This window comes from Phycomyces blakesleeanus, assembly GCF_001638985.1.
Source record: "Phycomyces blakesleeanus NRRL 1555(-) unplaced genomic scaffold PHYBLscaffold_26, whole genome shotgun sequence".
In the NCBI taxonomy this organism is placed as follows: domain Eukaryota; kingdom Fungi; phylum Mucoromycota; class Mucoromycetes; order Mucorales; family Phycomycetaceae; genus Phycomyces; species Phycomyces blakesleeanus.
This window is the reverse complement of record NW_017265159.1, coordinates 46253-59405: the sequence shown is the minus strand read 5'-3', so window position 1 is coordinate 59405 and position 13153 is coordinate 46253. Positions and strand designations below refer to the sequence as shown.

At 40.8% G+C, this 13153-nt stretch overlaps 4 protein-coding genes across 4 annotated transcripts; 1 reads left to right on the top strand and 3 right to left on the bottom strand.

Annotated features, from left to right (window-relative positions):
• Positions 1-36: 36 nt before the first annotated feature.
• PHYBLDRAFT_188778 (Zn(2)-C6 fungal-specific transcription factor) lies at positions 37-2922 on the bottom strand. Its single transcript, XM_018439560.1, has 4 exons — positions 2717-2922; positions 2513-2568; positions 1931-2395; positions 37-1794 (listed from the first exon to the last, which is right to left on the bottom strand). Exons 1-4 carry the CDS (start codon positions 2891-2893, stop codon positions 246-248), a joined length of 2247 nt encoding a protein of 748 aa, XP_018286065.1. The 5' UTR covers positions 2894-2922; the 3' UTR covers positions 37-245.
• An 896-nt stretch (positions 2923-3818) lies between these two features.
• PHYBLDRAFT_160202 (hypothetical protein) lies at positions 3819-4700 on the bottom strand. Its single transcript, XM_018434137.1, has 4 exons — positions 4532-4700; positions 4170-4460; positions 3990-4096; positions 3819-3928 (listed from the first exon to the last, which is right to left on the bottom strand). The coding sequence occupies exons 2-4, from the start codon at positions 4431-4433 to the stop codon at positions 3886-3888; spliced, it is 414 nt and encodes a 137-aa protein (XP_018286064.1). The 5' UTR covers positions 4434-4460; positions 4532-4700; the 3' UTR covers positions 3819-3885.
• A 5120-nt stretch (positions 4701-9820) lies between these two features.
• PHYBLDRAFT_101906 (hypothetical protein) lies at positions 9821-10356 on the top strand (the record flags this gene model as incomplete). The annotated part of the gene is made up of 2 exons (XM_018427650.1): positions 9821-10055; positions 10115-10356. Coding segments are annotated over 2 exons (477 nt in total), but the record flags the coding sequence as incomplete, so codon positions are not given.
• A 27-nt stretch (positions 10357-10383) lies between these two features.
• Positions 10384-12887, bottom strand: PHYBLDRAFT_178243 (hypothetical protein). The gene is made up of 5 exons (XM_018437968.1): positions 11495-12887; positions 11354-11424; positions 10997-11287; positions 10728-10932; positions 10384-10594 (listed from the first exon to the last, which is right to left on the bottom strand). The coding sequence occupies exons 1-5, from the start codon at positions 12760-12762 to the stop codon at positions 10417-10419; spliced, it is 2013 nt and encodes a 670-aa protein (XP_018286062.1). The 5' UTR covers positions 12763-12887; the 3' UTR covers positions 10384-10416.
• Positions 12888-13153: the final 266 nt, after the last annotated feature.

Here is a 13153-nt window from a genome sequence, read left to right as displayed (position 1 = left end):
GGGCAGATAATGACATCATGGTTGGACAAAGAGTTTAGAGGGAATGCGGCTTATGAGTTATATTTATTTGGTAGATGTATTTGTATCTAGTTGTATATGTATAGGGATATTTGCTGTGGAATTAATTCCAAAATTATGAGGATAACCAGATCTCTCTCTCTCTCTCTCTCTTTCTTTCTCTCTCCTTCATTTTAATATCTACACTAAATAATTGGTTTCATAAAAATACAAAAAGATGGATATGTTCAGGGAGCGTGGTGAATGTGTGTGCCAATGGCAGAAGTTAAAGAGTTAGTGGCAGAGGCGCCGAGCGATTGTTGGTCAAGATACAGGTCCCAATCAGCCCAGTTAAGACTTGAGGGTGGAAGGGTTGGGTTTTCGATAGTAAATGCAGTAAATGCAGAAGGTGCCTGGGGTACATAGTTAGGGTCAATAGGACGATTATAAAGTGGGAAGCCGTATGGGTCTGTTGGCAACATAGCCGTAGCAACATCATGGTGAATATCTGGTGTAATTCCGCCTACAATGCTAGTGTTTATCATCCTCTGGAACCAGTGGGCTTTTGGCATCTCATTTACTTGAGAAAAACCAGCTGGAGGATGAGACTGTTGGCTTTGTGAAATAATGCGATTTTCAGTTTCTTCAATTTTTACGGTGCCTCCAGGGGCAAGATCATGTAAGGTTATTAGCATAGTAAGGATATCTAACGCACGGGATGCTGGTCCGATATGTTTGTGTTCTCTGACAAGATCAACCGCCTGATGGAGACGAAACAGCCGATCAGGTTGGGTGCGGTCGTGCCGTGCATTAGAGAGGTGTACAAGTGAAGATTGGAAGAGTGCATAGACAAAAAATGTGGGTAGACACATTGAGGAAAAGGATTCTGGATCGTCGACTAGTAAAGCCTTTTGACGAACAAGTTTAGATAGATTAGTGGCTGCTTCAGTGCACGTATGCCGAGATTCCTCGACGATGGACTGCATATCAGGAAATAATTCCTGAGTTACTACAAATGGACGATGGAGTAGCATGACCACAGTGTAGTAAAATACTTGGAGATTAGTCTTCTGAGATTGAGTCATATACACGCCCCCGACCGCATCCTCGAGTGATTCTTTCCAGAGTCTTAGTCGACGGTCGAATACAACACGGATGGTGGGGTCATCAAGACCAGCGTTGCGATTGGAGTTTTTAGAGTTTGGTGCGTATAAAGCTTTGAGGACTCTGCCCAATATTTCGGATAACTTGATCAATAAAATGAAGGGCTGATATATGGGACCTTGGTCGCCTTCGTATGCAGAGGGCATAGCTGTATCAAAGTCACGGTCAAGAATCGTCAATGGTTTGCCTGCACGTGCACCCATCCAACGGTCAAGGATATAGCAGGCATAAAAGATTCGATGTCGGGTCTCTATTTCGGCCGGTGGTAATTTCCAATGAGTAGCCGAGCGATGAAGACCGAGGTCTTGGGCCATTCGGATAGCACTACCTAGAGTGCACCATTGAATACTCTCTACGTCTCCGTCATCCAGATCTAGATAGAGAGTCATTAAGATGGCGGCCTGGACATGGCACAATCTAGAGCGAGCAGTGTCTCTTAGACGGTGCATTACTTTTCGAAAGTATGTGCCGGCATGTTCTTGAGAATTTTCAGTGAGATTGGGGAAATATAGGGAGGCGAAACGGAAGGAGAGGGCTAGGATTGCGTTTGTGAGAATTGCGGGTTGGTGGGCATGTGTGAGAAAACGGGTACGATTTATGATTGGCAGAAAAGGATGGAGGTGGCTAAAATAGCTTTTTTGGTTGTTGTTGGTATAAATATATAAATATGTATATATATGTATATTTATACATATCAAAAGGTAGAAAATGGAATCAGGATTGGCTTCTTTTTGGAATTGTGTTGTTGCACAAGATTCTAATCACTTACAAGGACACCATTCGGGAAGCAACTGATGCAGAAACTTTGCTGTGTGTGATTGGAATGTCTTTACGGGTTGGATTGTCAAATATTGAGGATCTCATAGACAAGCCAACGTCAAGGGTTTCTTGACTGCCGTTTGTATCTTTTCTTACAACCATCAGCTCGTTGTGGGCCATCATCTGTAGCACGAGGTCATCGCGACCGGGCCAGCGTACATAAGGTTTGGCCTTGAATAGTTCTTGATCAAGTAGCTGCAATCCAGCGGACTGACCAGTGTACTTTATCGAATCATATTCCATCTCCTCTTCTTCTGAGGATGAATCCGATGGACCTGGTGAGGGTGATTTTGTCTCGACTTGAACGGTTTTCAGCCTAAAGTCCATTTGTTCTAGTTCCTTGATAGAGGAGCGGGTCAGGGACACCAACAGGGACTCCATCTTTTTACAGCGTTTTTCAAGATTATCAACGTATCTGGAATATACAAAATTTAAATTATTGTTTTCTGATAAACAAAATAGTAATAGTAATAATCATTATATAAATTCTGTATCTTTTTTTATTTTTTTATTTTTTTTTTGAAAATCTTACACACTCGGTGGACCTCTCTTTTTACGAGCAGTTTGGAATTCACAGGTATATCCCCACTAATGAAGGAAAAGATATATAAATATGAGAATGAAAATAATTGCTTGCTTGCTTGTTTGCTTGCTTGTTTGTTTGTTTTTTGATGATCTCAAAATCTACCTTGAGATCATCGTTTTCTTTTTATCTTTTTCTTTATGATGCGCTTACAGCTTTGCAATTCGAGCATGGTGTTGAATGGTCTGCATCACATCGAGATTTACGTTTTCTGCAAAAATCACAGCTACGCTTAGCGCGCGTTCGTTTGAGTGGTTGTGACAAGAGTGAAGGTGTAGGTGTAGGAGGGCTCATTTGCTCATGTGGTGTATATTGTTGGAAGCTGTTCATTTACATGGAGACACAGCGGACACTATAGCAGAAAATAGAAAGAGGAGAAAAAGGGAAAAGCCAGAAAGGGCAATTAAAATGAAAATATTTAAAAAGATTCTATTTTTGGTGAAAATATTGTGGTCCAGGGAAATGTTACACACAATTTTTTGTTATATAAAAATAAAATATAATAATAATAATAAAATAAAAAAGGACTACCTCTGTCATCAAAAGTCAAATGATATTTATATGTACAGAAATATATATATATATATATAGTCTTATTGAAGCACCTGTACCTCCTACAAATCTACACACACAAAGAGAAAGAAGAGAGGGATAGATAAAGAAACAAAGACTATCAGACTCATATTAAAGACGCTTTTGATAGCAAGAGGACAAAAAGGAAATTATGTTAAAGCATGTCAAGCTCAATGTAACTTTTACTGAAAGCTTAGTCACCAATTAAAGAAAAGGGAAATAATCATTATATAATCATATTGTGTATATATAAAGAAGAAGGGTGTCTAATGAGGTATTTTATAATAACCTTCAATTTCCTTCCTTGTTTAAAGAACAAATATGGAGAATCTGTAGATATTGTTATATTTTAATTTGTAAATAAAAAAAAAGCCTGTTTATTTTCGTGTTCCTTAGTCTACGGGTTAACATGCTTATATTATCAAACAGCTATTTACAGGAAGCCTTTTTAAAAAATTAAAGATCAAAATAATAACAATTCAAATAATTTCTGTATTATAATTATATTATAATTATAATAATATTTAAAAAGAACTCCAAAATTACAGTATCATTTTGGGAATAACTTTCAATCTAAAATATTCAATCCAGACTGTGCTTTATGAAGCAGTAAGCAGTAAGCAGTATAGATGAACGATTTTTATATATTAGGCAATATAATAAACAATAACACGCGCTGAATACAGAATCAAGCCTCAATGGGCAGTTTTATTTATTTATTTATTTATTTATTTATTAGATATATGTATTTATACTTGCTGGCGCATCTCCAACTGCAAACGATCGAGTAAACTAGTCCAGGAAATCACATTAGCTCGCAGAAATTTATACCAAATAATTCAAAAAATCTTACCTCAAAATATGTTCGTTTTCTTGTCGCAATCGCTCGACCTGGAGCTGTAGCTGATCATTATCACTCTCTAGTGCATGAACCTTGTTGTCCTGCTCCTTCAGTTTTGTCTATAGGGTAATTATACACTCCAAGTTAGTCCCTCAACTAGTCCAATAATACAATAATCTTAATTATCATTACCTCATAACCTTCAACGTCCGTCTCCATCCAGCGCAATTCCATCGCCTTTGATTTCAACTCTTCTTCTCTCTTTTGGCCTTCATCTTCAAGTGCAGAAACCTTTAATCTATGGGCCTGGTGGAGCTTCTCAAGATCCTTTTGCTGTGCACTTGTTACTGTCTTAAGGCGGTAAGAAAAGTCCTCCAGCTCCTTGTCTTTTAGATCTAGAAGGTGCTGGAATTGATTCTGAAGAACATTGAGTTCCTTTTGGTGTTGTCCCACCATCGTTTGAAGTTTTTTTTCTGTCTCGATCTAAGCCAAACATCATTTTGAGTGTGGGATGTGGATTCTGGTGTTAAATTTCTTACAGTTGCACAACTTACTCTCAGCTGTTCTTCATGGTGGCTACCATTCTCTGTCTGGGCTGACAACACCTGCTCAAGACGCTCTTCAACTCGTCCAATCTCCTCATTTTTATCCGCAATCATTTTTTCATAAGAATCCCGCATTGTCTTAAGAGCCTCATCTTCCTTGGCCTTTGGTAAATCGCTATAAGCCATTCTTTCTACTCTTTCAGTCGACGTAGCCAATGAACTCTGTAATCGCTCAACCTCGGCAGTCAATCGCTCCAACTCAAGTTCTTTACGTCTCAAAGCCTCATTGTGCTCACGTACAACCTGTTGCTGTTGCTGTTGTTGCTGTTGTTGCTGTTGCTGCTGTTGCTGCTTCTTTTGCTGTTCTTGCTGTTCAAGCCGTCCGACAACATCGGCATGCGAAGTCCTCAATTGAAGTAACGTCTCTTCATACGTTCCCTTTTCGCGCTACACAAATCTTGAGTGAGTACAAAGTACAACAATAAAAGAAAACATTCGTTCTTCGCTAACTTGAAAAAGAAAGTCTAAGCAACTTACTTCAGACTGTCTTTTCTGTCTTTCTGCTTCTTGGGATGCTGCATTAAGGCGTGCTTCAAGTGCTTCAAGTGCCTCAGTGTGCTCCTTTCTCAGGCTAGCTAATTCTAAACCGTGGCGTTCTTGGAGCTCTTTAGTTTTTTCAGCATGTTCGGCATTAAGACGGGTCCATGCCGCGTCGACATCAGCCTGAAATGAATGTTCGATATCTTCTCTCATCTTCTCGTCGATTCGTGCCTGGCGAGCCTCATTGGCTGCCCATCGTTCCTTCTCAGCGTTTTCCTTATCAATCAGGACGTGAGCATGCTCAGCCTTCAAAGTCTCCTTCTCCTTCTCCTTAACTTCAATCTCTGCTTTCAAAGCACTTATTGCTCGACTGTGCTCAGCTTCCAGTTGCTCCAATTGGATCGCATACTCTTTTCTCAAAAAAACCTAAAAAAGAAATTATCTGTTATTTTCGTTTTATTTTGCCCTCATTTGCGCACCCGAGGGTTACTTGCCTCTCTTTCTGCACTAGCACTTTCTGCATTTGACTGACTCTCTTTCTCAAGCAATTTCAGTGCTTCAGTGTGCTTCAATTCTACTTCTGATAATGCTTGTCTATGCTCAGTGTCAAGTGTCTCCTTTCTGGACTCAAACTCTACTCGGAGGGTAGCCTGAGAATAGAAAACCAAAATTCATTATCAATGATGAACGTGATAGCGGTTGTGTCACCAGTCAATTGTTACCTCTAACTGAGCTTTAACCTGTTTAGCATCGCCACCCAATCTCGATTCAGCTTCTAACAGGGCTGCCGTGTGGCTTGCCTTGAGTGTAGCCAAAGCAATGGCGTGGGTATCTTCCAAATTACGCAAAGACTCAATCTGTTTACTCTGGTGTTCTTGTACTTCTCGCATAACCTCCATCTCGCTATCATGGTCCTGCTGGAGCTCTTGAATGTCATTAGCATGTTGCAAGGCCAGTCCTGCCAAGTCTTTTTCGTAGCGTTCTTTCAAAGATTTCTATATTGTAAATCCAGATCAGATATCCGATTTTTTTTTCTTATTTCATATTTATTTATTTTTATTTCATTATTACTCACCTCGAATTCAAGACGTGATTTTTCTTGTTGGGTATCTTGGGTTGTATTAGTAGAGGCCAGTGCAAGTGCGTGTTTGGCTTCCAGTGCTTCAATAGCCTCTTGGTGAGATGCTTTGAGCTTAAGGGTATCTTGTTCACGCTGGGCAGCGTGTTGTTGGAGAACTTCATTCAATTTTGCCTCATGGTCTGCTGTTAAGCGAGCCAGTTCTGCACTGTGAACATTCTTCAAAGCCAACTGTACCACCCAACAGGATTAGTATAACGATCACATAAACGTGTATAAATTTATATATCTATATATCTATATATCTATATATCTCACTTCTACTTCAGCTTTGATTTCTTGGAGGTCGCCCTGTTTCTCACTTGAGAGACGGTCCATTTCAGCTTTGTGTTTATCAGCAAGCTCAGCTTGACGCTTGATTTCCTCCGTAAGTTCTTGTTCGAGCTTCTCAAGGCGATCACGGTGGTGAGTCTGGAGCTGCTCCATGGCCTGTTCATGACCTGAACTGAGTTGTTCCATAGCCAACTCAAATTCTGCCCGCAGTTGACGTTCGGTTTCTGCACGAGTCTGGTTAGCACTTGCACCCCGGGTGCTCTTGATAGCTGTCTCATGAGCCTGTTTAAGGGTTTCGATAGCTGTAACATGGTCTTTTTGGGTCTGCTCAATCAATGACTTGGCTTCTTGTTGAGCCAATGCAGTCTGTTGGTTAACATACTCTGCGTGTCTAGCCTCCAGAAGCGTCACTTGCTCAGCGTGCTGTAAGGCCAAAAGGTTCTATTGTAACACATCCTCAAAATTTGAGTAAACAATTTATTTTTTAAATGTTTATACACCGAGAAATATACCTTGACACCTTGACATTCTTCAACCATCTTAAGCTCATATCGAGCCTTCATCTCTTGCTGCTCTTTTTCGTTGGAAGCTTTGAGTTCAGAAATCTGTTGTTCAGCCAAAGCATGCTGTTCTTTCAATTTGTTCAACAGAATATCATGTTTATCCTGTATTTCCTTGATCTCCTTGTCAAAACGTTCTTGACAAGCGGCCTGTCGATTAATAGTCAAATATCAATAAAATAATCTAAAAAGGTCATATAAAGCCCGTTTACCTCTACTTCCGCTCTACTTTTTTCGACAGCTGCTTCATGTGTTGCTTTTTTAACTTCTTCGAGTTTAATTTCATGTGCTGCAATTAGCGACCGAACCTTGTTATCATGTGTTTGCTGAAGGGTTACGATTTCCTCCTAGATTGTATCCAAAAAAGAAAATAAGAATATCATTCATTTTGAAGTATATAAATTGTTTTTTTTCTTTTGTTTATTTATGACAGTGTCATATCCTTCCACTTGCCTTAAGAGATACAGTAACCTGTTCAAGAGCTTGTCTATGATCTTCTTCAAGTTTTGCCTTCTCTGTCTCCCATCTTTCCTTCAAGGAAGCTAGTGCCAACTCATGGGCCTGCTTGATATCGGATGTTTCTGCCACAAGCCTCTACACCAATATAACATATTTCCAAAATTATTTCTTATTAGAATATTTTCGTATTTGTTTTCCAATGATTTCTTTACATCGATTTCAAGTAAAAGTCCAGCCTTGATTTCTTCGGCTTCTTTTTCAGTTCCACTGTCAGGTTCGATGGCCTTTTGATAGGCATCTTGAAGCTCTTTGATTTGTCGTTCATAATCAAATTTGATAGACTCCATCTGATCTGCATGTTGCTTATTCATTTGCTGGGTGAGACTGGTGAGACGACTCTGATGCGACTGATGCATGTCCTGAATATTATCTCTGATTTCATCCATGTCTTTCTTGAGTTTTCGGATTTCATCTTCTTTATCTTGAATTCTCTCTACTAATTGGTCTTTTTCGTTTTCCAGCTTCTCACGAAGTCTCTCCATATTTTCCCGCATTTTCTCTTCTGTCTCCTCCTGCCGACGTAGCAGCAATACCTTCTCCTCTTCATACGCAGCCTTGGCCTCTTTAAGATTCTCTTCATTCTTGGACTTGGTTGACTCTGTATTTTTTATTTTATCATTCAAGTCGGCAATTTCTTTTTGAAGAGCAGTGATCTCATCCGCCTTTTCTCGAAGACTAGACTCATGTTCAGCTACTACGTTCTCAAGTAGTTCCATTTGCTCGAGAGCTTCTAGTGTTTCATCTGTAGTGTCTTTGATTAAAATTTTTCCATCTTCTGTCTCTTCTGGGATTGTATCTTTGGCTTTTTCCAGGGTCTCGAGCTGCGTTTTGAGTGCTACAAGGTCGGCCTCCTTTACAGTCAGCTCTGCTTCCTTTGTTTCCAAAGCCAATTGAATCTCTTCATTCTATTGTTATAAAAACAAATAAATTTATGGCTTTTTATAACAAGTCAAACGACAGTGGGTGTATATATATTTGTGTGTATACCTTTTCCTTGAGCAATTTTATTTCAGCAGCAAGTTCGGCGGATTGAGTGTTTTGGACAGTTGGGCTAGTCCCGGTGGCCCCTGGGCGCGAGACTATGGAAGGCTTCCGGGCAGGGGCACTGGTGGGAGCAATAGAGCCACGTCGGACAGACGATGAAGTGGGAGAAGCGGCTGTAGAAGACGATGAAACAGAAGATGCAGTAGACGCTGTAGCCCGACGGGTACCCGCGGGACTAGCAGCTCCGGCTGTCTTTCCAGGAACTGCACTTGCACGGCTATTGAGAGTAGTGTTACGAGCAGCAGAATGAGTAGCAGATGCAACAGGTGTTTTTGTGGGGCGAGTGGTAGTAGCGGTAGCTGTAGCAGTGGTAGTAGCGGGAGTTTTTGTAGCTCTCGAGGTAGTGGTAGGTTTTGCAGCTGCTGGGGTTGCTGCTTTTGGGGCAGTCGTAGGTTTTGCAGTAGCCGTAGGTTTTGCAGTAGCCGTAGGTTTTGCAGTAGTGGGGGGTGTCTTGGTAGCTCTCGATGTTGCAGTTGGTCTTGCGGCTGAAGTCGTAGTTCCAGCGCGTGTCAGAGCAGGTGAGCGTCCCCCGGTTACCGGAGGAGTGTTTGTGGTATTGGCACGACTCAAAGGTGTCTTGGTAGGTCGAGTAGTCGAAGTAGGATTGACACCTACACCTGCCAGGGACGACACTCTCTGCTTGACAGTGGTAGTCGTTCCTTCGGTCATAACTATAGAAAAGTGAGCATGAGATGTCAGGGGAGCAGTGATGAACAAACCAGGTCAGGTAGGATGCAGAAAAGGAATAAGCTAAAGAAGCACAAGTCCACTTTCTTGTCTGGAATGCAAATATAAAATATCACTCAGTTGCGAGCTGGACTGTTGCCTGGTGTTTTTTACCCAATTAGATTATGTGTTCTTGTAGACAAGCACCCAACCAACCAAAACAAAATACACGCTTTAACTTCATCGCCCTGATCTTTATATACAATTTATAATAACCCCCTAAAATAAAGAGAGAAAGGATCTTCATCCGCTTAACCTTTTGCCCTTCCCCCTTATCTCCTTGTCACCTATCCCCTGAACCTGCCCCTCTTTATCACATAAAGTCAAAAGAAAAAAAAACAAAAAAAAACAAAAGAGATACAGCTTCTTTAATACAACGCGTCCATTATTGAACTCAACACCCCTTGTTTATATATATAATACAATATGGCTAAGAAGCAAGTGTCAGAACCCCTCATTAACCGAATCCCACATCACCCTCAGAACGATAATGTTCCTGAAGCTGAGAAGATGCGCTTGTTTGAATCCACTGGCCTTCTCCAAAAAGTTAAGCAGAGGGAAGCAGAACTAGCCAAACAGCATACGACATCAACCGAGTATTTGTGGCAAGCAATCTTTATGAGTATTCCTTTTGCCTTCCTTCTCGGAACCTTTGACATCACCGTCAAGGTTCAATTCTCTGAACCCTGGACTTACTCTGGTCTCCTTATAAAATCATTGAAATCAATTCCAGGTAACATGAAGATAATTTTAAACGGCCTACTATTTGTAATGACTAAAACATGCTCTCAGCTCTCATTCCATTTATCTACTTGACCAATCGTTACAAGTCGTCTAATATCACCCAGACTATCATGGCTACAAGTTCTGTAGTAGTTGGATCTTTCCTTCTTTATACTATGCACCATTCGCCATCACTGGGGCAGATGATGCGTGCACCGGGATTAGCTACCATTTGGGTATATTTTGTTGTCCAACTTAATCTCCTACCGGCAGTTATTTCCCTACTGATTTCCGCTACCTACTGGTATTTTGGTCTGAGAAAGCCATAATAATATAATCAGAGAATAAAGAACAAAGTATGGTGGATTATATTATGCCTTTTTGATAATTAGCCCCTTGAGCATATCGAAACTATTGCCGTCTGGTTGAAGTGTGAACTTTTTACGGCTGTCTTCCAGACTCACTGCCTCAAGCATGCCATAATCACTTGTGATCCCAGTAATTCGAGCGCGTACATCGTCGTGGGTTGTCAAAGTAACAAGCTTGTTACTAAAAACAAATCAAATCAAATTACAAGATCGACAGGGGAGGGGAGGATAAGAATAATTGTCGGTTATCGTACGTAAAAGAACAAAAGGGGTGTTCTCTTTTTTTCTCTGTATTCATTATACACCTATCTTACCTGTGCAACCAACGTTGGTAGTACTTATCAAGGAACCAGCTTCCCATACCCTTTTCACAAAACTCAAGATACATTTTTTCGAAATGAACCATAATCCCCGAAAGTGTATCCTCTGGCGATAATCGGCGCAAAGAAGGATTATGGTTCTGGATGACATCGTTGATAGACACAGTTGGATGGGGATTGGCAAGGTTTATACCACATCCTAAGAGCAAGGAGAGTCTTTGAGTCAATCTACTTTTGTACTGGTCTTTAAGTACAATACTTACCGATCACTAGGAGAAACTCGTCCTTAACAAAACTGGAGTTGACCAACAACCCACCCACCTTCTTAAGACCTCCTTCGGGTCCGGGGAGGTCTACGTATATATCATTGGGCCATTTGAGACGAAGGGGAACACCTTCATAGCCGTCACGAGTCCTGATACTCTCTACAACAGCGAGAGCAATGATATATTGTATAAATACCACAGGAGCTTTTGTCAAACCAAGATTGTGCCGAACAACCAGACTAAACTGTAAAGCTCCTTCTTGAGACACCCATGCGTTCCGACCACGACCTACAATGAAACAAGTTAACAAAGTTGCAAGCCAAAAAAAATCACTCAATGTAAAGTTAAACATGCCTCTTCCAGCAATTTGATTAGCTGCCAAACAGACTAGACCTGTAGGTAGAGACTGGGAGAAAGTATAATTTCTATTCAAGGTAACAGAAATAGTAGGATACAAGAATAAGAATCAAACAAATAATTAAGCCAATAAAGTACCTATCCAGCACAGTTTGAGTACTGGTAATAACTTGTGAGTACAACATGGAGTTTCCAAATCTATACCAGCCTCCTCCTCCCCATTCATGACTTCTTTTCTCGCTCAAAGAAGCAAAATATTCTTGTATATTAAACGAAGGGGTAAGAGAACGTGATGGAAATACTGGTGCCTTTGGATCACTGTCTGTGTTTGTAGAGTAGACTATCTGTGTCAATGGCTTTTCCTCGTCCGTATTATTGGCGTTGTTTTGAAGTGTAAGAGAGGACATTTGTGCAGAAAGAGACGATTCTTCCATAGGCAAAAGCTGAAATCTATCGTTGACATCAGCCAGTATATGGGTGGTAGTGTCTGCTTTTTCAAGAAGCGAACATGCTATAGACTTGGTGACTTCAGCGCGAAGAGTAGCCAAGTATATAGGTGTCAATGCTGGTACTGTATTTTCTTTGATTTCGAGTGTGGTGCCTTTGGTTTCATACCCTGCTGTCTTCAGTCCCATCTTGGAAAATACGGCGCACAAAAATGTTTTTCTTGCTTGATCTGATATGACCAACTGCTGAATAAAGCTTGTGTCTTTTCCAGCTTCGGATAAGTCCATAGTACTGACATCGTACTCTGGGTGGATACCCATCAATGCTGCACTTCCTTGGCCAATGTGACACAAAACTGCTGCTGCAGTTTTTTCTTCTTGACTGTGGCCCTTTTCACTATACCAGGCCAAAACTTCCACATCCTCTTTCTCCACGGCATTAACAAAGTATCCACCTCCATTGTAATAGACCTTGAGTCCCTCAGGTAGTCCAGAGTAATCTTTGACGGACAACGAATTTGTATTCAAGTCAATCGGTACAACGCGTGCACCCTTTTCACTGTTGTATACAAATCCAGGATACATGGTACCTCTCGAGATTCCAGGGTAGAATCCAAGTTCTCTTGGGCCTGTAATTTCCATTGGTGTTCCTTTTTCAAATTCAATCGATTGAGAAGCATAATATGCACCTGCACACAGTCCAAGATAGCGCCCGCCACCGGCAACATAACGTCGCATGCGAGCGTTGACTTCGCCATCAAGATCTTCACAGTAGGGTAGATCTCTACCGCCAGGAATAACTATCATTGAGCAGCCTTCTTCCCATGGCTCATTTTGTAAGGTCTTAGCATCCACCTTAATCACATCATAGGCATGACCAAGTAAGAGCTTGAGAGTTCGATGTGTTTGGTGAACAGCATTTGGTGATGTTCCATTACCACTATAAATGACAATGTTCATGGCGTTCAAGTGTGATGCTAGAGTATTGTATGATAGAAATTGTTGTGTCTTATGCGGACACCGGGAAAATATTCTTCGTAAGAACACTAAAATATTCAGTTTAGCTTATAATTGACGTGTTTATTATATAAAAATGCGATTAAAACCACATACACTTTAAATTTAAAATAAACAAAAGTCTGGTTTTCCCTACCCTGACAAACGTAGAGTAAAATATGAAATCTTGGTCTGGTCGGACTATCGATGGTTGTACATTTATGAATGAGACCTAATAAGTCACGGGCCAAGGGACTTGTTGGTCACTTATTTGGCTTGATTTGACGAGAGAGCAGTATGCAGTTCACTGTGTCAAAAGAATAGTATATCTATACTTTAGTGGTCTCTAACAACG